Source organism: Hypoxylon trugodes (assembly GCF_022578975.1).
Source record: "Hypoxylon trugodes strain CBS 135444 unplaced genomic scaffold F4822scaffold_12, whole genome shotgun sequence".
NCBI lineage: Eukaryota > Fungi > Ascomycota > Sordariomycetes > Xylariales > Hypoxylaceae > Hypoxylon > Hypoxylon trugodes.
In genome coordinates this window covers 831,571-855,578 of record NW_026250027.1, presented here as the reverse complement: position 1 = coordinate 855,578, position 24,008 = coordinate 831,571, and the positions used below count along the sequence as shown (strand labels likewise).

At 47.7% G+C, this 24,008-nt stretch overlaps 6 protein-coding genes across 6 annotated transcripts; 2 read left to right on the top strand and 4 right to left on the bottom strand.

Moving 5' to 3' along the window:
• Nucleotides 1–278: 278 nt before the first annotated feature.
• Nucleotides 279–1,934, top strand: F4822DRAFT_94015 (uncharacterized protein). The gene has a single exon (XM_051464194.1). It carries the CDS (start codon nt 574–576, stop codon nt 1,759–1,761), a length of 1,188 nt encoding a protein of 395 aa, XP_051308921.1. The 5' UTR covers nt 279–573; the 3' UTR covers nt 1,762–1,934.
• Nucleotides 1,935–2,017: 83 nt separating this feature from the next.
• Nucleotides 2,018–3,350, bottom strand: F4822DRAFT_422293 (BSP-domain-containing protein). The gene has a single exon (XM_051459879.1). The coding sequence runs from the start codon at nt 3,069–3,071 to the stop codon at nt 2,109–2,111; it is 963 nt and encodes a 320-aa protein (XP_051308920.1). The 5' UTR covers nt 3,072–3,350; the 3' UTR covers nt 2,018–2,108.
• A 4,853-nt stretch (nt 3,351–8,203) lies between these two features.
• On the bottom strand, nt 8,204–11,511 carry F4822DRAFT_93942 (uncharacterized protein). Its single transcript, XM_051464192.1, has 2 exons — nt 10,647–11,511; nt 8,204–10,575 (listed from the first exon to the last, which is right to left on the bottom strand). Exons 1-2 carry the CDS (start codon nt 10,935–10,937, stop codon nt 8,449–8,451), a joined length of 2,418 nt encoding a protein of 805 aa, XP_051308919.1. The 5' UTR covers nt 10,938–11,511; the 3' UTR covers nt 8,204–8,448.
• A 289-nt stretch (nt 11,512–11,800) lies between these two features.
• F4822DRAFT_422286 (uncharacterized protein) lies at nt 11,801–12,950 on the top strand. Its single transcript, XM_051459878.1, has 2 exons — nt 11,801–12,039; nt 12,103–12,950. The coding sequence occupies exons 1-2, from the start codon at nt 11,922–11,924 to the stop codon at nt 12,618–12,620; spliced, it is 636 nt and encodes a 211-aa protein (XP_051308918.1). The 5' UTR covers nt 11,801–11,921; the 3' UTR covers nt 12,621–12,950.
• On the bottom strand, nt 12,822–15,047 carry F4822DRAFT_93907 (uncharacterized protein). Its single transcript, XM_051464191.1, has 4 exons — nt 14,792–15,047; nt 14,624–14,731; nt 13,854–14,568; nt 12,822–13,798 (listed from the first exon to the last, which is right to left on the bottom strand). Exons 1-4 carry the CDS (start codon nt 14,946–14,948, stop codon nt 12,976–12,978), a joined length of 1,803 nt encoding a protein of 600 aa, XP_051308917.1. The 5' UTR covers nt 14,949–15,047; the 3' UTR covers nt 12,822–12,975.
• A 3,814-nt stretch (nt 15,048–18,861) lies between these two features.
• On the bottom strand, nt 18,862–23,282 carry F4822DRAFT_93872 (RhoGAP-domain-containing protein). The gene is made up of 6 exons (XM_051464190.1): nt 22,744–23,282; nt 22,650–22,680; nt 21,221–22,555; nt 19,437–21,167; nt 19,246–19,379; nt 18,862–19,192 (listed from the first exon to the last, which is right to left on the bottom strand). The coding sequence occupies exons 1-6, from the start codon at nt 22,810–22,812 to the stop codon at nt 19,052–19,054; spliced, it is 3,441 nt and encodes a 1,146-aa protein (XP_051308916.1). The 5' UTR covers nt 22,813–23,282; the 3' UTR covers nt 18,862–19,051.
• Nucleotides 23,283–24,008: the final 726 nt, after the last annotated feature.

Sequence of the window (24,008 nt, the reverse complement as noted above, 5' to 3'; positions counted from 1 at the left end):
TTACCATCTCTCGCCTTGACGAACCTTATCAGGGGACGTGTGCCTCATTGCACTCCTACGTCGCAACCCACTACTCTTTCCCCTTCTTCTTAAATTGACTTCTCCCCTCTTTCCACCTACACATCAATTCTTTAGTCTTATTTTTTTTTCTCTTTTTTTCCTTGCACCTCATTTTGTTGCTAATTGACTTAGGCGACCCAATCGTGGGTGTTGTTGGCATTATTTCTCTCCGGCTGACAATTTGAAACATGCCTGTTCCCATTGCTGCTAAGGGTAAGTAAAACGAAAGTCACTTGATGTACTTCCTCTGTCCTTCACTCTACCCCACGTCGAATCATTTGTGTGTACGGATCACAACTGTGCCTTTGCCCCCTGATGGTGGCAAGGAAGTATACGTACACTACGCGAACCACGCAAGCTATTTGATCCTGGGGATTTAGGCACCTGAATTACGAAGGTCCTACCAATCCTCGATAGCATCGCACAAATACACTATCTCAAACCACAATCTTCTATTCATCTCGCCATTCCACCTGATCCCTTAGTTACACGCATAATATCCCCATCATTTACATGATGCCTCCTATTAACCATGCTGCGGTTTCAGTCGGCGTTGTCGCCCTCTCGGTCGCCGTCGCAGCCGCCATAGCCGTCTACGAATCCCCCGAACTACAACGCATGGCCAACGACCTTAGACGCCGAATCGCCGTTGCTCTTCATTCCTTAGGCGATAGCGTGAGCCCTGCAGACCGACAGAACCTTTTTAACAGACCCGAAGATGCCGAGGGATTCTTTCGATCCCGTGGTGTAAATTTTAATGCCGAAACGGGTGCTGAACCCGGTGTCGATGCCGACGATGAAACCCGCCGACGACAGCGAGAAGAGTTAATGTATTGGAACGCCGTACGTGAGCAGAAGATGGAAAAGGAACAAAATATCTTTGACAGCAGCGAATTTACATCGCGCCCGCGTGCTTCAACGCGGGGGTCAAGTTTCGATGACTTCCTTCGAGAGGACGGCAACGCTGAAAAGGGTACCTATGTTTTCCAAACAGGCTCACAACCACAAAATATTGAAGGCCTGTTGAGACGCCGTGGGGAAGGGGCTCGAGGCTTAAATCAATCCATCTACACGAATCCCTTCACAGACGAACACGGGATCGATGAGCACGTCGCTTTTGAGAACAGTTTGATAGATCCCGAGAGAGATGAAAGAGATTCCGATATTTACAGCGCCAGCACGCAACTCGGTGTTAAGAGCGAGATACCGCAATCTCTCACTCTCTCTCCGGCCCCAGTCGCAGATGTTCCCCCACTAGTCAATATTGACGATCAGACACTAAACACCCCAGTGGTGCAGGCACAGCCGTCTGAGCGAGAGTTGGGCCCTGATGAATACATGACAGCTGGGCAAGATGACCGTCAGGATGCGTATAGCTCGATCCAGGCATGGGCTCACGATGCATCAACTGCTAGCTTCTACTCGCCACTACCTGTATCACCCGCTGCACCTATATCTGAGCCAGAACTTATTAGCGACGGTATGCTAACGCCAACGGACTCTGCCTCGTTATCAGGTTCTGGTGAGGATATTGGTGATGAAGCTGCATCCGCTAGATCATGGCCCGAGAACCGGCCTTTTGACGTGATGAGCGATGATGATGGCATGATGACCCCGGCGAGTTGGACTGAAGTTGGAAGTGTAGTGAGCGAAAGTGAGGCAGGAGCTCCGGCACAAGCACAGGCACAAGCCCACCCTTGAGATATAGATACCTCTCGTCTCATTATATCATCTAGTATACCACAGCAGGGTTTTCATGGCATGGCGTCTTCAGGCAGGGATTTGAATTTTGCTAGGTAACAGGATCACATTGGGAGATACGGGCTAGGAATCCTCGAATATCGAGTTTGGATTTTGCTTTTCAGAGTAGAAAGCATTTGACTTAATTTTTTTTGGTAGTATTGCGTACTCAACGGGGTATCTGCAGCTCATCTCAAGTAACAGAAAAAAAGTTTATCATAAAAGCCCTTGCTCTTCCTGCCATAAGCACATGCTCCGGTGACCCATCTGTGACCCTACAACCCATGCTAGTTCTTAGGTCATTACCATCATGCTTTGCCCTTCGTCTTCTTGTAAGCATCGAATAGCTCATCCACCTTTACACCAAAGAGCTCCAACCAGAATGTCTTCCCATCGTACTTCTCTGTCCGCAACTTCGCATTAACCTGACGAACACTTCCCTCACCAAATCGATTCTCAAGGTACTCTAGGAAGTAAGCCGTGTGCTGGTATCCAGCATCCCACTTGCTAGGGACTTGCTTGCGATCCCAATGCGGCGGCGCAAGTCCAGCTTGTAGACGTACCCAATCAGCCATTCCCTCGATTAAACCGCCCGGTGCGCGGCCTTGGCCGTTCCATTGGTAGCAGTGGACTAATTCGTGTACGATTACACCTGAGATCTCGTGGGTCTGCCGGGAGGATGGGATGGAGGAGATGTAGGAGAGGGAGAAGTGGATTTCTTTGTGGTCCGAGTCTAGATCTGAGCCGGTGGTGTAGGCTACGCCGTCCATAGGGCGCAGGATTAGGGTTACGGAACGGGTTGGTGGGGGGTTGAGGGGGAGAGTTGGGGGTGTAGGAGCGGAGGAGGATGGAGAGGAGGGGGTGTAGAGGTGCTTGTGGATGGTTTCTATGCTACTACGTAAAACGGTGGCGGCGTTGATGGATGAGAGGAATATGTTAGAGCCGCCGTGGTTGATGTCTTGGATGTGTAGGCGTAGACGCGGGAGGTTAATGGATAAACCTTGGTTTTCATCGCCTTTCTGCTGCTTTGTGGTATCATTACTCTTAGGCCGGACAGGAATAGGGGAAGGAGTCGCTGCTGGATCCTGAGTTCGGTGAGACATGCCGGGCATAAAGACGGGATGAGGGGCCGGCGTGGTCTTAGGTGGAAGGGACATAGATGATGTAGCTGTCTCTTTCTGGTTCTCTCCACCTTGTGATATCTTGAGGTGAATGTGTAGATCCTCAGTTTCGGATAGAGTATTGATACTGTCTGTTTTGAAGTGACTCATGTGGAGAGTGAATATTTATACTGGCGGATTCGAGGTGCGATTATGAGTGTCTAGAATTGCCGAGATGTGTACGCGAGTTGTGCAATATCTTAATTAGATGTGACGTATGCTTAACATCTAACGTGAATTTGTATTATCAATTTCTGTAAAATCGAGAGTATGCAAGTAAGATGCTAACCGCATGAGTTCTACTCCTTGACAAAATAGGTAATGAAATGATGTAAGCAAGAGAGAGGCTCTTCAATGTTTACATTGTCGGCGTTGCTAGTGGAATTGAAGTGATTGAGGGGCATGTACCTATCGGCGCGGGGCAACTTAACGATAACCATAGAAATTTGGGGTTCCTGGACCTTCTACGACAGGGGTAATAGCCCCTGGACAGCACAGACCTATCATGGATGGAAGGGTTCGATTAGTGCTCATTTAACTGTTTCACGCCCCACAGAAGCACTAGCAGATTAGTGGAGACACCCCCCAAAACGCCGTTGTCCTGGTGCAGAACAGTGGCTATTTCCCGCATCAACAAGCTTGACTACTACTAGAATTATGACAACAACACGGCGAGACGAAAAATAATAGTGCGAAGTGTGTAACTTTTACCACATCGTTCCTACATAATTCGTATCCATCGTAACTTCCTACATACCTACATACCTACATCAAACTCAATTCACCTACAAAGTTAGTACACTTTTTATTTTTCAAGTGGCTAGTACTAAATCGGCGCATTTGGAAATTGAAAATTAAACTCTCGAACGGTTGTCGCAAACCTTTTTGCTACTTAAAAAAATCAATTCAACGATTTGTTAATTCCGAGTCAGTCGATTTCAGTCGATGATACACCACTTTTCTTCAACTGCCGAGATCAACCCCTATCCGCCCAACCGTGTCGGCGACCTTATACTACAACAATCTCAATAACATCTACCTCCAAGTCCATAGAACGGACGCGATTGGAATAGAATCGCAATTACCACTAGGTCCCTTCCGATAACTTTGCCGGATCCTCAATTCTCCTGGGGGATCATGGCTGATATGCTCACGGAGGACCAGGTTGCCAACCTGTTGGCAATCCTTAGAAAAGATGCCTCTATCGACGCTAAAGTCCAACATGTCACCGCCGTCAAATCTGCTATTAAGCATTACAGTGTCCCCGATGCCTGTGTCGCGCCGCTTTTCGAAGCACTCCGGATTGCCTCGAGTTCCCAACACTCTGTCCTTGTTAACGCCGGATTCACCACATTGAACCACCTCTTAACGCGTATGTCGCTACAGGAACCCAAATACCTCGCCAAGGAGGCGAAACACACCCTACCGCTCATCGTCGACAAGATGGGTGATCAGAAGGATAAGTTGAGAGTCTTGGGAATACAAGCGATGGCTACCATGTACACTCACGTACCGATGGACGCTGAGAGGTTTGTGCGCAATACTGCTATGGTTGGAAAGAACCCAAGAGCAAAGGAGTCGGGCATGCAATGGTTATTGCAGGTATGTACACAATTCGCTGGCGCGACAAAGCATTCATTATGAAGATCGCGTATGCTAACGCGACATAGATGCACAAAGAGAATGGCTTACAGTTTCGATCCTACGTACCTACCTTAATGGAGTTGTTAGAGGATGCTGATGGCATGGTTCGAGATACGGCTAAAGGAACTGTCCTGGAGTTATTCAAGTACGTGAACTCCCGCTTCTGGTATTTCGTGCATAGAGCAAAACCTAATGTCAATTTCAGGGACGCGCCGAATGCAGCAAAATCAGACTTGAAGAAGCAATTGAAGAACTTCAAGGTGCGACCCGCGATAGAGCAGGCCATCGTCAAGGAATTAGCACCGACTTCTTCAAGAGTAGATCCAGAATCGCGACCGGCGTCAGCAATGCAAGGGAGACAGAATTTCGCCGCAAGCGTCTCGTCCCTCGCTAGCGAACGACCGACAACTCCGATGCCCGAGGCTAAGACGGAATCGGTTGAACCCTCATATGTCAATACTCAGCGAGAGCTAGATGATATATTCAAAGATATGCATCAATGGTTTGAGGGCAGAGAGACAGAGCAAAACTGGTTGAAGAGAGAGGAGAGCATTATTAAGTTGCGACGACTCATTGCTGGAAATGCCTCGTCGGATTTCCCCGATGCTTTCGTTGCTGGCTGTCGAGCACTCCTCGATGGTATCATCAAAGCCATCACGTCCTTACGAACAAGTTTGTCCAAGGAAGGATGTGCTCTTATTCAAGATCTTGCCAATACCTTTGGTCCAGGTATTGACCCGTTGGTTGAATTATTGATGCAGACCTTCATCAAATTGTGCGCGAATACAAAGAAGATGGCCTCTCAAATGGCCAATACTGCAGTCGACACTCTTGTTGGAAAAACCTCGTATAATGCTAGGCTCATGCAACACATATGGGGCGCCTGTCAAGACAAGAACGTGCAACCACGAACCTATGTCCCGGGTTGGTTAAAGACCTTGTTGAAGAAGGAGTCCCATCATAAGAACCATCTTGAACACGGAGGTGGTCTAGACATGATTGAAAAGTGCATCAAGAAGGGTCTGAATGATGCAAACCCCGGTGTTCGTGAAAGAATGCGTTCAACGTATTGGGTCTTTGCTGGTATCTGGCCTGCCAAAGCAGAAGTGTGAGTGACGATAAAGCCTCTTATTAGGACAATGGACTAACTTTATTCAAAGGATTATGGATGGACTAGATTCTACTGCACAGAAATTATTACAAAAAGATCCTAACAATCCAAACTCCCCTAAGAAGGCTGAAGCAGCAGCTCCACGTCCTGGGTTGGGTCTTTCGAAGAGTACTATGACCAGTTCGAAGCCCTCACTGAGAGAGACAATGCTAGCACAGAAGAAAGCTTTGGCTACCAAGAATCTACCTGCTCGACCTGGATCTGCTATGGCCACTGTTTCAGCGACGCGGACACCTTCTAACTCGTCAAACGTGTCAGCCGCTTCACATGCGACTGCCCCTGCGACTAGGGCGCGCCCAGAAACCTCGACGAAATCTCACGGCGGTATGTCGGTCGCACCAATGCGACCGGCCAGAAGAAGGCCGGACATTGCTCCTCGACCCGCTACGGCCGGACCGTATTCTGTTAGGACGCATGACGGTCCATCAAAGGAGCAAACAAGCCCTTCTGAGGTGAAGACCAAAGCTGCAACGCCGAAGACGATCTCTGGCTCTCCTAAGAGGACTGTTCCGAGGACTCGACCCGGTCATGTAGCTACAGCTAGTGAATCCAGTGTTCCGACTCCTTCGAAGGCAGCGGCCAATAAAACGGCAGTTCCCCCGAAGGTTAGCCCCGCTAAGCTGAAGCCACTCCCAATCACAAATGATATTCCCTCGAGCAGTCCCTCTAATTCAAACGAGGATTTCACACTTGTTGTGCCAAATATTTCCCAGTTGAAAGAGGGTGCCCAGACAACTTCAGCCAAATCCTCACCCAAAGCGCCTGTAGTTGTTGAAGAACAGGAGTCTACAATTATCACAAAGTCTGCCACTCCTACACCGTCGAAGTCACTTAAGGTATATGAAGATCCCTTTACCGAGGAAGATCAAGCCACGCCTCGGCCGGCGGCAAATAACACCATTGAGCGACCAGTTCTTGAAGACAAGCCAATTAATGAGGATGCTGCAAACCTTTCTCACCCTCCTGCCGCAGCAAATGGTGAGACAACTTCTAGTCCGCTTGCCTCTCCGGATAAGACCCGTCAGAACTCTCGCCTCATCGAGAGTGGTATTACTCGAGTGAAAGCTCAGACCCTTGACGTGCATGGCTTCCGCAAATTGCAGAGTCTTCTTCGTGATAGTAAATTACTCCTTGATGATAGCAAATTCGATACCTTGTTGCTGGGACTTTTTGAATATCTTGAGTCTCCCCTTGAGAACCTCCCCCCTGAGAAGGTTCAAGATGTGAAGGCGCAGATTCTCGCGACTATCAAGTTACTACTCAAGAAGTCTCGGGATAGGTTCCAGCCTCACGTATCTCGTGGACTCGAGGCTTTACTTGCTGCACGCACTCGCTACGATGCTCGAACACACATTGTAAGCGGACTGGAGCTGTTGGCAGACGAATTGGTGACGATTGGCGACGCAGATGAGATTACTGTGACCATGACGCGCGATCTGGGTAAGATGGATATGGACGCTTCGGGTCATCGTAGTCTCAGCATGGGCCTGCATGTTCTAAAGGAGCTCGTTGATTCGAGATCATCATTTGCGCCGAGTGAGAGCGAGATTACTGGCTTGCTTGGTCTAGCAACCAAATGCCTCGAAAGTAAGGAAAGTGGTGTACGAATGGACGCCGTACAACTCTGCGTCGCCCTACACGCCCGCTTAGGGGAGGTCAAGTTCTGGGAGAGCATGAAGACTGTTAAAGATGACCCCAAGAGCCTGATCACATACTACATTGTCAAACGACAAAGAGAAAACAGTGTATCTGCGTAAGTGATGGCAGCAGCCAAACTCCCCTGTTTTGCAGAAATATGTCGAGGACATATTTCACGTTCCGTTTCTGTTGTCGTTTGTTCTAGGACAGGCATTATTTAGGCGCTGGTTGGGTTTGTCTCTTGTTTTGAACTGTTTTGCATTGCCATCCATCCATTGGCTCGCATCAGTGTTGTTCAATCAAATCAGTTAAGGGGAGTTTGATTCATGTATGGAAACTTTGTGGGCTATGATACCCTCTTCTTTCGGCACCACAAAGCATCTAAAAGGAGAAAAAAATTCGACTAGGTTATCGGATAGGAGACGAAAGGTGGACACACAGGGAGGACGTGTACATATGGAAATGGGAATGGCTTGTTTACTATTTATGTATCTTGTAATTAATAAGGCGCGACTTGTCGTCGCGGGTTATAGCTTCGGAAAATGAGAATAAGACTGATTTTGTCTGAATTAATGTGTTGTGCTATCCTGTGATATATGCAATAATAATATTAGTCGGCTCCCTCTCATGACTGCCGCATTATTTCTTGAATGCCATGAAGAAATCTACTTGTACATGGTGGCCAAACGTTCATGTGTTCAAGTGCTCTACAAATACGAAGCGACACCGGCATGAAGAAATCCGATACAACATCTGAAGAAACTAACACAATCACTTAAATGGCTTAGTAGATATCAGTCTTTAAGTCCTCATTAAGATCAACAACGCTACAGACCAACAAGTCGAATGCCATCCAAATTAACATCCTTTAGTACCCAGATACCCACCGTCCCATAACCATAGGACGCCTAGATACCCATGGACGCATGGATCTTGCCAACCTGACCCAGAAGCCAATGGATAATAACAATGTCTAAATGATGAACGGCACCCAAATTTCCGACGCCGATAGTTGAGATCAATAGAACTGGAGGTCTACTCCTCCGTTGTACCAGGATCCTGCTCTTGCTCTTGATCCCGATTCCCTTGTCCCTGAACTCCTAGCGAACGCAGTCGCTGTGAGAGTAGACTCTCTGCAACACCAGTGTTGCCGTTGATGAGACGGGCGAATGCATTGCCGCCGTAGCCCTTGTCGCCTTTACTGAGTTTATCATATGTGCTAATTCTGCCGTCCAGGCCGCCCCAGCTCGATACATCACTTGAATTCTGCGTAGTGGGTCGACTTGCTTGGGATGAATCTGGCGACTGAGGGTCCGTAAAACCTAAGTTGCTTCCCGCATCTGGCGTGTTTCTTATCTCACGATGCATGTACGGCACAGGTTCAACCGGAATGTTATGTCCGGAAAAGTCCGACATGTAGCTGTGGTGCGACACACTTGCCGAGGGGAACCCGCCAGATGTGTCGTAAGCTTGATTCATAGCACCGAAGTAGAGCCCAGAGCTTCGTCGTCTGAAGGCCTTGTCAGCAGCTAGACTGGCGCCAGGACCAGTGCCTCCTGCTATTGGAGGATGCATCACTCTGATTGGTTTGTAATTAGTAAACCTGGGTTCGGGCAAAGTGATCTCATTTCGGAGTTTCTCTTTCCCATCAGGCACGCGGTTTGCGAAAACAACTCTAATACTTTTGTATAGATAATAGCGACCTCTTGAAGGACAGCAAATATGTAGATGGACAAGATATCTGAGAATGGGGCGATCTGCCGCTTCACCATCTTTATTTCGAGGTAAATTGTCAATAATTGGACCAGCCGAGTAGCTTCTCTGCCGGATGAATGTCTTTGTGCCGGGCTCCATTCCGGCTAGATCGTATGGAACTAGGAACAGCTTGACTGCTGTCTTATTTGGATTCTTGATGATGATTTGAATCTGCCCCTTTTCAGGGATACGGTAGCTTCCGCCTGGTGGTGCCCTCGGAGAGCCTGACCTACGTTTGGTTTTGGGTTGGTGAGTTCTGCGGGAATTACGCTCGGGACGTTCGGCAGGACGATGACTCGTCTCTGGATTATCATCTTCCGCTGCCATACGTTCCAGAACTCGACTCTGCATTTTCCGTTTTGATCTCGCGTCCTCTTCCTGATTTGGAAGACCGTTCTCTAGGTCGACCTGTCCGACATATGGACTTGGCCCATCTTCTACTTTGGAACGTCCATGAGAGGAGTTGGCATAACTATAGAAAACAGCAGGAAAAGGCAAGGTCACGTGAGGTGGACATCGTAGACTTGACTTGCACTTACCCAACCCAAGTACGCCGATCTGAGCTAAGAAATCGAGAGGTTTTGAAGGTGTAGTTGACATTCGTCCTCGCAAGATACTCTCCTCGTAAGACCCTACCATGGATGCATGTTGGATAGGCGATATATCCGAACCGAATGACGGGCGTCTTGACCTAAGTAACGATGGAGTCTGTGGCGACGATGAAGCCGTAGGGAAGTTTGGTGTTGAGGCGAGTGATCGTCGAGGTTGGTGAGCTTGATACGGGAATGTCCTCTCTTGACGTAAAGAGGGGGGATGTATCGGTGATGGGCTATGGGGAATGCCGAACGAAGCTGAATGAGATGACATCAAAGTGTGCCGGCGTGGATTTCTTGGAAGGCTTGAGCTGATATCAATACCGTCCATCGGCGAAGTCAAGTCGAGATCATCGTTGCTCTCTGACTGGACGAGAGGACTGGTTGGTGGCTTGTATACAAAGCTTGAAGATATCGACGAGGATAAGGAAGATAAGCCCGGTGGCGTCTCATGTGGTCTCCTAGCTGGAATATCTCGCTTCTCGAACGAAAAAGGGGTGAAGTCTCTTGGAGGCGAAGTGGCTAACCACGGATTATTAATGCCGGCGAAATCTTGCTTTGGTTGAGCTCCTGGACGTGCTTGTATGGGATCTGTCTCTCGGGGCGAATCTTCCTGCGTGAAATCACCACTATGCAGAGCTGATCGTGGACGTTCGATGCTTAACCCCTCTCGTTGTCGTTGTTCATCTTCCGAATCGGTACCTCGTTTCTCTGGTGTTATCGTAGCTGGAGGCAACAAGATCGGCGATGCTGCGTTTGATCGTTTCGGACTGCGAGTAGGAGAGACAGGTTCTTCATTCCATATCGATTCGAACTAGTTACCAACCATGAAGTTAGTAACTTGGATATGCCACAATTTCTTCGAAGCTGGAGGGGAGTACCAACATGTCGATTTGGTTTCCAAGTAGGGCTCTCGCCTCTTTTTAACCGTTCAATGAGTTCGGATCGGTCTGAACATTCGGTCGGTATGTTGCGCTCTGGTGTTCGCGGTGGTGCTGGACTATCCGAAATTGGACCTTCACATAATTCTGTGCTGATGCTCTCCTCCGATTGCTTTCTTCTTAAGGTGTTATCGACATTATCGTGTGGTGCATTATTTGGTGGTGACGCCATAGCGGGTATTGATTGTTCTTTAGCGGACTCCCTCCGCTCAGGATCTGACTGAAAAAATGGCATTGTACATAGGGGTCAAGTGGTCTAAACCCTCAGATAAATATTGTTATATTATAAACACTCAAACATTTTGGACGTGGTTTGCTGATTTTTCTTTTTTTGTCCTTGTCAGAAATAAATCGATATCAGGAAGTATGACTCGTTATGCTCGCCTCATTAACTGTAAAAGAAAAGAACAGGGAAGTTTGAAACGGAATGGCAAGGGTCTGTTCGCCTTGTTCCAACAAGGTTTCGGCAGGCAAACCCAATTATTAATACTTTGGTAACTTTAATCTTGTTCGGGTCGGGAATTGTTGTTAGAGTTAAAAGAAGTTGAAAGAAAAGGAAAGGGAAAGGGAAAGGAAGAAATAGGAGGAAAGACCTATTATCATCAGACATGTAGTTGATGTGTTGTTGTAGTAATGTAGGTAATGTAGGAGGTGAGATCGCCTTGATCAGCCGGACTTTCCCTTCACCTATCAAACGTATGACTGCAGTCAGTGGACAGTCAGTGAATTTTTAGTAAGTCCAGCGTCATAATTAGCGCCTATTTCGCCCATTTATCGCACCCGTTTGGGCGAGGAATGGCCAATTTTGGGGCGGTATCGGCAAGGATATGCGGTGACAGGGGTTATAGCATGGCAAGTTAGGCTAGTTGCATCCGGAATAAGCTAAGTTTGTTTCCTGTTTCCCGTTTCCCGTCCCTTTACCTATCTAAGCAACTAAGCAACTAAAGTTGGCACTACCTATCAGCAGAGTTAGCCTCGGTTAGGGAGGTCCACCCAGCTACATTAGGTACAGTACCGTACCTAAACACCGGTACGTGTATCCGCTAGCTGATACATGTGGAATGGAATTTTCTGCTTATCGATATCCACAAACCTTCATTCACTTTCACTTTAGCCACTAACATTTCAATCAGTCAACCTTCACTTATAACATTTGACATATGACAGAATTTCAATAAGAACCACAAATAATCGATATATTGAGTGTCATTTGTCGAATATGGCACCAAAACGACCACTTGACTCGGACAGCTCAGCTACACCAGCAGCAAAGAAGCATCGTAAAGGTTTTCGAGTGGGACCTGAGAATTTACCAGATGGGCCATGGAAGAGAAAAGGTTTATATCCTTTCCAAAAACTCACTTCCACATACTGATTGGCTAATTCTATATAATTTTCAGTCGACAAAATAAAGAAGGATCTCATTCATAAGGCAAAAGTCAAAAAGGCGTACAGAAAAATAAAAGCTGCTGAACAAGCCGCGTCTAAACCTGACGCCACCAATGCCATTACCGTCACCGAAGATTCAAATGCGGAGGCGAATGTTGCACCCCCTTCACCGCAACTTCATCCCGAGAGGCAAGCGATGATAGACGAAGATGAAGAGCAGGAGGAGCCCTCATCCCCACCTCCGCAAAGAGAAAATCGCCCACGCCGGCGGAAACAAAATCCGCGCAAGCCCGGATATTTCGACAAAGCTGCGGCAGATGGTGAGCGCAAAAAGGCTGAGGCGGAAGCACGAGCTCAGGAAATAGCGAGACGAAATGCAGAACGAGAACGCAAGATCGCCGAGCGCGAGAGGTTTAGGAAAGCTCTTACGAAGGCGCGGACTCCAGGTCGAGACGGCCAACGAAAATTGGGCAGGGAGAGCGGGCTGCTGCTGGAGAAGGTTAAGAAGATCGTCGGGGATACAAAGTGAGGGGGAGATGCTTTTTGGTGGCGACACGACGGCCGTGCTACTGACCATGGTTAACTAATTGACCAGGTTGAGCATTCCACTCCTAGGCGCCATCTTTTTAATAATAACGGCAAGGGAGTTTGAGATGGTATTAAATGAGACCTTCCACACGAATTCCACGCTCATCTCTTCTATAGTTATTTTGAAAAGGTGAATCATGGGGTGGGTTTTACGAATGAATGATGTAAGGGGATATCATAAATGGTTTCGGTACGCTTTGTCTCACGGTGTCACCAAATCACAACGCTAAAACTGACAATTATAAAAAGTCATTAATCATGCGGATTTCTCTTCGCTTTACAAAAGATTATATATATTAACTTGTATATGTCCGATCCGGAAGTTCAGGCCTTATCCGTGGCGTCCGTGCTGGGGAAGCCGGAAGCTCATATGCTAACTCGACCTCGCCGGCCGGTAATTCCCCTCTTGATATCCCACATATTTCTACCGGTTCCACTGGTGTTGGCGAGGATATCAAAGTCCCCGGCGTGGTCGACCGCATTCTAGGCGAATCCTTAGGCCAAGGTTCCGGCCTGTACTCGTTTAATGTTTCGACTATCGTGCTTTGGCTTTCTCGTCGTTGGCGTCTTCGCCTTAATAGGAACATGGTAGTAATGGCTATCGCAACCACTACTACTCCTCCCACAGTACCACCAACAATGGCACCGATTTTTCGAGCCGAGGTACCGGAACCACCCGACGAGTTATTCGCCGGAGGAGAGTCGCCACTCGTGCCGTATATAGAACCATTAATAATTAATCCCTTCAGCTCCGGACTATCCCACTTAACGTTATTCAAATTTCCTTGGTCGTACCAATCCTTCACCTTAGCCGGACTCTCATAATCTGCTGCATCCGGGTCGTACGAATCTGTCCATTTCATCTCGCTCATGTCGTATATACCAAGTCCCTGTTTCCACGGATCGGCTGTCGTCGTGGGGTTACGAAGTCCAGGCCCGCCGTTTACACCCCCATAACTCAACATTTGCCTCTTGCCCTTGCCGACTACCGCACAAGCATGGTCGGCACGCGGCGTACCTAGAGATCCTGCATCGAAGAAGATAAATCCGGGTAGAGACAACACATGCACATCAGGTGATGTGCCCTCAATCTGATCCGAGTTGCCACCATAGATATATCTATACCGTGTCAGCTTGCAAAAGGACACCGAACGAGACTCCAGAGAAAACGTACATTTCGTATGTGTTGTTAGGTCCCTGAACGCCAACACTGCAAAATCGTTCGAGTAATACCGGTCGCATTCCGCTCGTCTTTTGTTTGTACCACTTCCCCGTCACCGGGTCATGCAGTGTGATAGAATTCCAATTAGTCGGCACAATACTACTATCCGTAGCATCAACCTGCGATTCAGAGCCACCAAGAAATACCAATAATCCATTAGGTCCGAATGGTACGAATTCCGCACGACCGTTCAAGCTTGTTCCATACCCTCCGAAGTCAGTTGTAGTGGTGACATTATTCCAATCGCCAGTCTGAAAGTTGTACGACACGAGACCTGGTAAAGCGTATCCTGGATCGGCCTTCTGGATCGTATTGTCGGTTTTGGAAGTAGCCTGGCCGCCGAGCGCGTAACCTATTTGATTTCCTTGGGTGAATGCTGAACCGACGGGTTGCTTAAGTGCTGCGAATTGGCGGTAATCGCTTTGTGATACCTGCGACCACATCCCACCTCCCGATCCATCCGCGTTGAAGAGCCATTGTTCATTCGTCGGTGGCGTTGCGGACCCCGCTGCCATGCCGCCCCAGGTGTAGAATGCACCCGCGCCATTAGAGGGGTCGGACCAGTAAATTTGCTGATCGAGTGATGGTGCCTGTTTGGGGATCGATTGAAGCTGAACTGTTCTGTTTGTCCATGAGTCCTTTAAGCTTAACGAAAGTGTTGAAGTCACTATGTGCCGATTAGTGAAGGCCTTTTACACGAATTAGTAGTGATAAGTATATACCGGAATATGAAGCGTAGGATTGAGTGCCATTTGTCGTTATGTCGGTCCCATTGCTCTTCTGAGATATTTCGCCGCCATCTATATAGACGTAGTCGCCAAGTGCCACAACTAAACTCGAATATTAGTCCGAAGCTGTACTTTTCACATGAGGTCACATATTGGGCTAACCTGTGGGATATCTATGCCAGGCAAAGTTGTCAGGCCCAGGATTGTCGAGGCCGCGTCTGGCCAGGCCGTGCCCACTGGCCGATCCGATCTTCTGGTTCCCCAAGCATCCTGTAACCGCGAAAAGCAGCAGTACGAAAGGCGTATACATGCCCTTCATTGGGGCGATTTGAACATTTCAAGAGGAAAAATTCAACATCGTTATGAGAGGACGGACGGATAGACGCAAACTAAGGAAAAGAGAGAATAATAGAAATTCCGATGTCCCGAAGGAATGGCGACTAAAACGGATTGTAGGATTCCTTTACTCTTTCTCCGCTTGTGACAAGACCTCTCATATCACGATGATGCCGAGCAGATCATATGGTTGGATATGTAGGTACGTATGGTATGGTATGTATGTATATCTCGCAATGAAATCCACACACATACACAACACCTCGAATTGAACTTGAACCTACAATACACGCACATACAACTACATAAAACCACAACCCACAGGAACAAACATTAGAAAAGAGGAGCGAAAAGGGTCGGTTCCCGACCCCCGAATAGGATTGCTTGCAGGTTATATAAAGGGAGATTGAGCTACCATGCCCCATGTTAAAGCACAGCACGACGGCGACGCAATTGAAGAACAGGGGTTCACTTTCGCAACTTTTTTGGTATACAGGGGGGAGACCCTAACCCCTGGCAGTTGATGATCCGGTACTGTAGGAACGCATCTTGATTCCTATCTAGTCTTCCAATCAGGGGTCTCGAATGACAAACACCATCAGTAAAGCTAGCAGGCATTTAGACGCCTCTCCAACGGTATGTGTGCGGCACAGCCAAATTTATCGAATGTCGTACCTATATCGAGACAATCGAGACAATCGGGTTTTGCTTTTCTTTCCTTTTTCTGCCCTCTACTCAACATCACACATCCTTCGTGGGGGGGGTTTGCTAGATACTATATTACTACTCTGAGCCGTGTTTGTGCTTGTGCTTGTGTCCCGCGAGGTTTTTAATGCACGCAATATGCAGGCGGCCGCTGGGTCTCGAGCCCGCAGTGCTACACTACAGTACCATCGCCCGTGGGGTTTTCCTCTCTCTCTAAGGTAAGGAACAGGAGGCTGCCGCGTGTTGTTGGCATGGCTATACTCCTTTCGGCCTAACAACAACCAGTTTAATTTAAATCCTTCGGTTCGGAATCGATCGAGAGGATTCACTATTTCACTTTTCGTACTTTTCCAGGGCTAGATGGGTAGTAATTATATTCTTCCCCTATGCAAAGCACACTCCTACCAATGCGAGGCTCGCCACTAGCAACCTCCCTTCTCGTTAACAGATACCGAATCTGTAAGAATCATGTTCCCAGACAAGAAATTGATAGAACCAACAACTGATAACCATGAAAAGAGACATGACGAAAGGCGAAATGGTAGAGAGAAAAAAAAAACTAAATCCCCTGTCTGTGATATCTAGTATAGCGGAAACACCTAGCGGAATAGTAGAATAAGAGAAATTGCATCAGCCCTGTTCTTAGACACACGTACCTATTTTAGCCCTCCCGAGTCTTCCACTGAACTAATATAGCTGACAGCTTTAGCTGCTAACCTCACTAGGAGCGCTGAACTGACGATTAAGCCCCAGGGGTAGTTAATCAAGAAGATATAGGTGGTAAGCCCGGGCGCATGCGAACGGCGATCATCCAGCGGTAAGCAGCCTTGCGCGCTCGGGCGGAACTACAGCACATAGGCAGCTATATACCCGCGCCTTCAGGAATTGGTGTTGCAGCTGTATGTACTCACGGGATATTAATCGTATCGGTATATTACCACCGCGCTGGCGTCGGAGTTTTGTTAAAGATCGTGATGTGTCCGATCGCCTTTTCTTCAGCTCAGACATTGGATCTACATGTTAACTATTATGGACAAAAATACATTCCTTCTTTTCTTCTCATGTGATATATGATACTAGTGAAACAAATCACAGAAAAATAAAATTAAGAAAATGGCAAACAGGAAGGTCAGTACCTAATAGATTTCAGCTCGACCTAGACCGAGCTTTTGCCAGGCGAGGTCGCATGAAGTACGCCCCAGGTACACTACCCAGCCATATATGGTACTGGATATGCATGTCAGACGGAGCTTTATTAGGTACACTTGACTCGCTGCTCGCCTAGACCCTTACTTATAATTTAGGCACAGCCCTCCATCTCCATTCATTAGCTCTGTTTTGATTACGAAGGCGAAGACATCGTGCTATGTAAGCAACAGCTTTCTGCTATCCCGATTCCTACTACTACTGACGGTGTCTTGCGAGCCTACCTGAGGTTGCTTTTCTCGTGATGACTTACATCGGGATACATATATGCATATGTAAATGTAAGTGATATGATAGGTATGAACTGCCATTTTCAATCCTTCGTATTAAGCAAAATCCAGCGATGCATGTTACTTTACTTCTAGCATCCCAAAGCAGGAAAGAAGGTGGTTTCAGTCGGCCATTTTTGGTGTAATTACTTGCAGCCTCGCGTGAACCAACAAACCCCTAAAGCCGCCGTGGAATTTCGTTTCGTGCAACTCGCAAATCTCGGGGGCGTTTCTGGGCATTAGACAAGTGAGATCAGCATCCGTTTATTCGGGCTCTGCGCAATATTAAAACGGCTGTCTACTTCCTTTCCGGGTACAGATGGAATCTCACGAGAAGTTTACTTCGATTGGTAGGTCTCAGCCACTATTACCTCTTCCTACCTCCTACAAGATAGGCTTCTCGATCTGCAAACACAATGAGTAGTCGTGTTACCTAGCTTGCATATTGAGCTATTGTTTTGATGTGATACAACTAGACGGCATTTGGTTTGGCTAGGTTAATGCCTGTACCATTCGATTTTCCTCGTATTATATATTAAACACCGGCAATCTGCGAGCCGCTTCATAAAAACCACCACCATCTATAGACATCCAGCATCCATCTAACAATATAATTAAAAGAAATCCCTAAAACTTCAACGCCAAGTTGCGAACTCCAAGCTCATTCTCACAGGAACGCTGACTCGTGATCTTCAGCAGCAGGTAACCGGATGCCCATCTACCTACCCAGCCTAAGTAATCTTTTTTCTAAAATAAGCAGTACCACCCAAGCCCGTCAGCACCAACATCTCCGCCCCCAAACCCTTTCCTTTTGGCACTGATTTCGCCATAGGAAAGGCGATCCGTCTCGTTTAAGAAAATATTCGGAAGAGGGGACCGACCATCCTATCAGCCCTATTTCAAAATTCCTGTAAGACATTCCGAGAAAAAGTGTAGAAGGATTTAATTATTGAACGAAGTATCGCGCCGAAAATGTTGCAAGTTTTACCTAACTTATTATTAAGCTTAGAATGTGTGTTTTAGACTGCTGTCGTTTTTACCTATATCTTTTTTAAGAACAAGACCTCAAAACTTGGAAAATAAGAAAATAACAATCCTTATATGTTGATATCACATCTAATAGGCTACGCGGAGGACTACGTGGATGCACGGATAGATTAATCACATATATCATGTTGAACCAACAACTTTAGGAGATCAAAACTCGGATCTCTATTCGTCGAATCTGTCCTTGCATCTCTCAACACCTCATCGAGCCACACTTGGTAGACTACTCTAGGGTACACCAAGAACGTGATCCTAGGGGATATGACCATCCCCTTAAGTTTCAAAACCTCTTTCTCCCTCCCCTTCTCATGCTCTCCCGCTTACTCTTCCATGTACTTCGATATTTTATGTATCTAAGCACTACAGTGACCATGTTTCATTTCTTCTCTCTTTTCCTTCTCTCCCAACTTCATAAAGAAAGCTACTTCATGACTTTAAGAGGTACATCAACCACTACTACCCCCCTAGATGGAGAATAGCAAGAAAACCCCCTGCAAGAGAAGAAAAAAAAACAAGGAGAAAAAAAAAGTCGCAATGCTCTCAAGGATATCATTAAATTTCCTACCGTAAAGACAGATGAAACATCGCCGCCGGGACACCTCCTCGAATGGAAAAGTTGAAATAAAAATCCAATAGTAGGTCCAGAATAGTCAGGTTTGTGCACGTGACAATTCTAAACCAGCCATATGGTATGGTCGTGATCTTTGGTAAGGGGAATGAACTCCGGGCTGAAACTTGAATGCTGTTGACTTCGATGTAGTTCTTTGTAAAATTGACGAATCACACTTCTCTTTCGTCTAGTATGTACAGGGTTCGAGTGGTGAGGTCAATAGGTCAATAGCCGGAAAACCAGCCGAAACTATATGAAAATGTTGTGCGTGTTCTCAATAATAAATTGCACAGCAAGGTTCTTGGCGTGCATGTCGGTCATCTCTCGCTCGATGTTGTGGTCCCTCATAATGGTCGGAGCAAAGACCACAGCGAGATTCTTCGGGGTCATCTATTTGGCCATTAGCTAGATGTACTCTAATAGCATGAGATGTAATAACTTACGAGGTTCTCGCGCTCTCGGGAGGCAACGCGGTGGAGATGGAACATCAAAAATTCGAGACAATCCTTGTGTTGAGACGGCAGCTGCTTGAATACACTTTGCAGGTGTGTGCACTTTTCCTCATCAGTTTGAATTGCTGGTTTGGTTAGTCAAAATTCGATATATATGATGGGTACATTGTAGAGGCACTTACAATTCGTCTCGAGGATGCGGTCATAAACATCAAATGTTAACAGCGGTGTTGGAAGTTTTCTAAAGTACTGCTTCAGAACACTCGTCACAGCAGTGATGTCGATATCGGGGTCGGAAATATCGAAGTTTTCGTTCTTATCGAACCCTTCTTGAATGGCTTTGGTTTGAGAGTTTCCACCAGTCTTGCGGTATATGCCTTCCATATCCATACCCCTCAGCTCGACCTCTTCGATACAGCGGGTAACGACGCAGGGGATTTGGCGGCGCTCATAATCGGCCCTATCCGCCAGCTCGGACCCGAATAGTACCGAAGGGGCTTCCGCAATAGCCGGAATAGACATATTTGACATTGCCATACCCTTTGGCATCGTATTGGCCTTCTTGAACCCAAAGAAGCCTTGTCGACTAGCATCTCCGGGTTGGCGATTTTGACCATTAACAGGAGTGTGCGAGACTGGCGATTCAACAGGTACGACTGTCATGTTATAGGGGAGACCGATGCTCTCACCCGCCATACCTGGCTGGTGGCGCTCGCGTTCTGGCTGTTGGAAGGCTACAACTGTGCGGTTCACACCCTTCGCGATGTTCTGAGCCATGGCTTTCGAGCCCTTCTTCCAGTTGAATTTTTTAACCTGGCCCTTTCCTATCTTGACCACGGTAGGCCCAGCTTCAAGAATTGGCTCTTCTTGATCGACAGCAATGACGGTTGTACCGGTTTGGATGCTGGAACTATCCAAACTTATCGAATTGTTCGATGCGCCCTTGTGTGAGTTGTAAATTCCAAGTCCGTTAGGAGGGGACTTGGGGTCCGAATGATTCTTGAATCGTTCCTGTATCTGGTTGGTAAGGTCGTTGTTCAAGTCGGCCAACTGTGCGTTCTTAGAGACCAGTTGTTCGAATTCCACTCGAGCACGATCCCTTTCTGCAATCGCCTTATTCTTTTCCTCCAAAAGTTCGTCCCGCTCAGCATGAAGCTGCTCAAGACTGGCCGACATGGATTGCTTGAGTTTTTCAAGTCTCTGGACAAAGTCCTTCAACGCAGAGTCCTCGAGTTCGCGGGGGTCGATAGGCCTCTTAGTCTCCTTGGCCCTCTCCACGTATCCTGCCAGCGCTTCCAACTGACGTATCATGATTTCAGTTTGTGTATCAAGTACAGACACCGTCTTTCGCTTCTCCTCTAGCTTCTGCGTAAGGTTCTTTAGGTCCTTCTCGTTATTGAACTGGCGTTCTAATTCTGCGACTCTTTGCTCGGAGTTTCGCAGACGTCTTCTCAATAGAACTGGATCGTCGTTCGAATTGATCGATAGGGGGCTGCTGATATCGTGACCTGTACCGTTAACGGCGTCTTCTGCGATAGGAGTCTTCGGCCAACGCGGCGATGTGGTCGTACTACGGGTTGTTTCACTAGCACTCCGGGTATGACCGACACGAGGAAGGTTGTTACTTGATTCAGTGCTGTTTGTTCGTCCATGGCGCACAGCGTTTGAAACCCGACGGAGGATAGAAGAGGAACCTTCATCCGTCCCTAGAATACGGGCCATGTCTTCATCCATACTGAAGTCACCACCTGCACTCCATCTGGGTAGTTTGGGCGACGCCTTAGTTTCACCTGTCGCGTTTGCTGACTCCTGACCAGCTGCTGACGTAGGCGGGGCAGGCGGTGCTCTTGGAGTCATATATTGATCGTTGGTTTTCTGCTCGTTTGCAGTAGGTCGAGACGCGCTACCATTCACTATAACGATTGTTAGTCTATGAAGAATACTGATAATTTATGCATGTACTAACCGTTCCTCAAAGCCGAAGCTGGGAGCTCCTTTCGCGTAATGGGCGTTATGTTGTTACTAACAGAGGTAGCCATGGAATCGTTGGACCGCACTTCATCGTCATCTTTGAGTCGAGACTCTTGCGAGCTACGTGGAGTGCTTGTCTTGTCGCCCGCGTGTAAATGTTGGGGAGAATCACTAGAAAATCCATCTTTGTCCTTTCGACTAGAGTTGCTGCTGCCTCTAGAGACGGTAGAGTCTGGGACCGCATTTGATTGGGAACCCGTACGAGTGTTCAACTTCTTGCTCTTTGGCGCTTCCTGCAATTTGAAGTCATCCGAGGGATGAGATCTTCCATTCGCCAATCTCGAAGACCGATCGTCTGCTGACGTAGGTGACGATTTTGTTGTCGCACTCTTATCGCCCTTAGACGATTTAGAAAGCTTTCGGCCTAAATCTCTAGGAGGTGGGTTCTCGTGGTCAAATGACGGTTGTCTTCCTTTCTCCTGGAAAGCAATATGGGGCGTGGATGACTGTGAGGTATCCCTCCGCTCCGGCCCAGCAGTTGGCTTCGAAAGACTAAAGTAATCCTTTTCTTTGGTTTTCTTGTTCGAGTCGGTGAGAGCCTCTGACGTAGATCTAGGCGTAACGGACGGTACTGGGCTCGGATCTAAGGCAACTGGAATGAAGAAACTTTGATCGTCACCGCCGTTGTTGCCGGTAATATCACCACCTGAGAAGATAGACGAGTTTCGGTTATTGCGATAGCTTTGGGAAGGGAGGGGTAGGCCGTTGTCTCTTCCGGAATGATCGCCAGATCGGTCGGGCGATCTATCGGGTCTCGAACTGCTTCTCGACGAGTCGTTGCGGGGATATGCCGGTCGTGGTCGCGGGGAAAGTTCCGTTGGAGTATCGGACTCAGGATCGACCCTATCGTTTGAAAAGGCATTCGGCGGTATAGCGTTCGGTGGAAGAGCCGGGAGGGACTTTTCCATAATCATGGGCGATGCATCTTTTTCCCGTGCCTTTGCTTGGGCGGCAGCTTTGGATTTCTTCCTACGCCTTGCCATTAGAGATTCGTGGCAATTCATGCAAAAGATTCCCTGCGAGGTTCTAGCATATCGCAAGTTTTCGATCTTCCTCTTGCAATTCCTGCATCGGAAACAGGCGGCGCAGAAAGCTTGGTCCCCGGTTAATATCGCAAGGTCCTCGATTTTGTCGCCGCAAGCACTGCAGCTGTATGTACAGTTATTGCATATGAGAGAACCATCGCCTAACAATAGGAGGTTCGCATCGGAATCGAGAAGGGTGCCGCAGGTATTACATCGAAAGCAGTTAAGATGCCATCGGTTCCCCGCTATAGCCAAGTCAGAATGGTTGCGCTTCCAATAAAAGAATTTATTCTTTTATTAATGATAATAAAATTGGAAAAAGAATAGCGTTGAACCTACCTAGTTCAAATGCTTTGCCCTCTTCGAGGATCTAATCAGAAGCGTAGCTTAGCAACGACGTCTCCCAATCATAGCAGACGAGATATCTTCTTACCTCTCCACAACCCTTACAGGGAAAGACATCATCGCTCTCCAAGGGACTATCCGTATATTCCTCCATCATGTCTGCCAAAAATTGGAAATAACCAAACCGATTTTCTTCCTAGGCGAGTATAGCCCAAGCCAATAGGTGCCCGAATAGACTTCCTTGGCTGTTAAATAAGGGGGGTGTATATGGTTTAGGTTCGGTGCGTCATGAAGGCGATTGAGACGAGACCTATCGTAACATCGAAGCTATCGTCTAGCAAGTTTGAAGGCGACAAATTCGTTGGATATTCTAAAATAATACAGAACCAAGAATTCGACCAGTGTATAAAATGGAGTGGCCGATTAGATTGGTATATGGGAGGATATAAGTTTGACGCCGCCGAATAGGATAACTGGGTAGGCTTTCGAAGTGGCTTAGGGACTTGGAAGGAATCGGCGGTCGAGGTGGTAAGTCGGCCGGTCAGTCTGACGAAATCGAGCGGGATAGTAGCGATGGGAGGTTATGGTGTAGAAGTGAAAAGATAGAAAAAGAGCGGGAAAAGAGCGGACCCGAGCAACAGGTAACGAAGCCTTGTAGGGCGCTACTTTTGTGCACTGGGTGTGATGCGAGTAATGAAGATTTGGTATGTAGTATGTAGTTGCGTAGTTGCGAGACGCGAGGAAAAGTTCAGGGTGTTGAACAATTAGTATGTAGCGAGCCACACAAGGCGAGACAGGCGAGACACAAGGAGTAGGACCGGTGAAACTAGCCCACTTAGATGCCACCGTATGTCACCAACCCACACGGGCCTTACGGCGAACAGGATTGGATCGGATTGGGGGGGGGGGAGGAAAAGGAAGAATTAAGGAACTAGGAAGAACAATCTGGTTAGGGGGGAGGGAAGAATACAGTACAGTGCAGTACTTTGGGTGAATAAAAAAAAGAAGAAGAAAATTAGATGGGATGAAATGATTGAAGATGTGCCCAAGTCAATTGGGAAACATCAATTCAATCTAGTTCACTAAACCCACAGAATGCTAAAGGTTGATTAAGTTCGGAGCACAGGAAAGGGGGGGGAGAAGAAGAATAGGCACTGGGAATCCTCTCTCTCCTCTCTCTCTTGACATGCGGACGTGGAGGGGATTAGGGATTAGGATTAGATACAAAGTAGACAAGGTGTGTGGATGGTGTGGGATGGAGGGGGGGGGGGGGGGGGCGGCGCGGCCGGCGGGGGGGGGGGGGGGGGCGGGGGGCCGACCGCCACGACCCAGCCGCGCGAGAGAGAGCGAGGA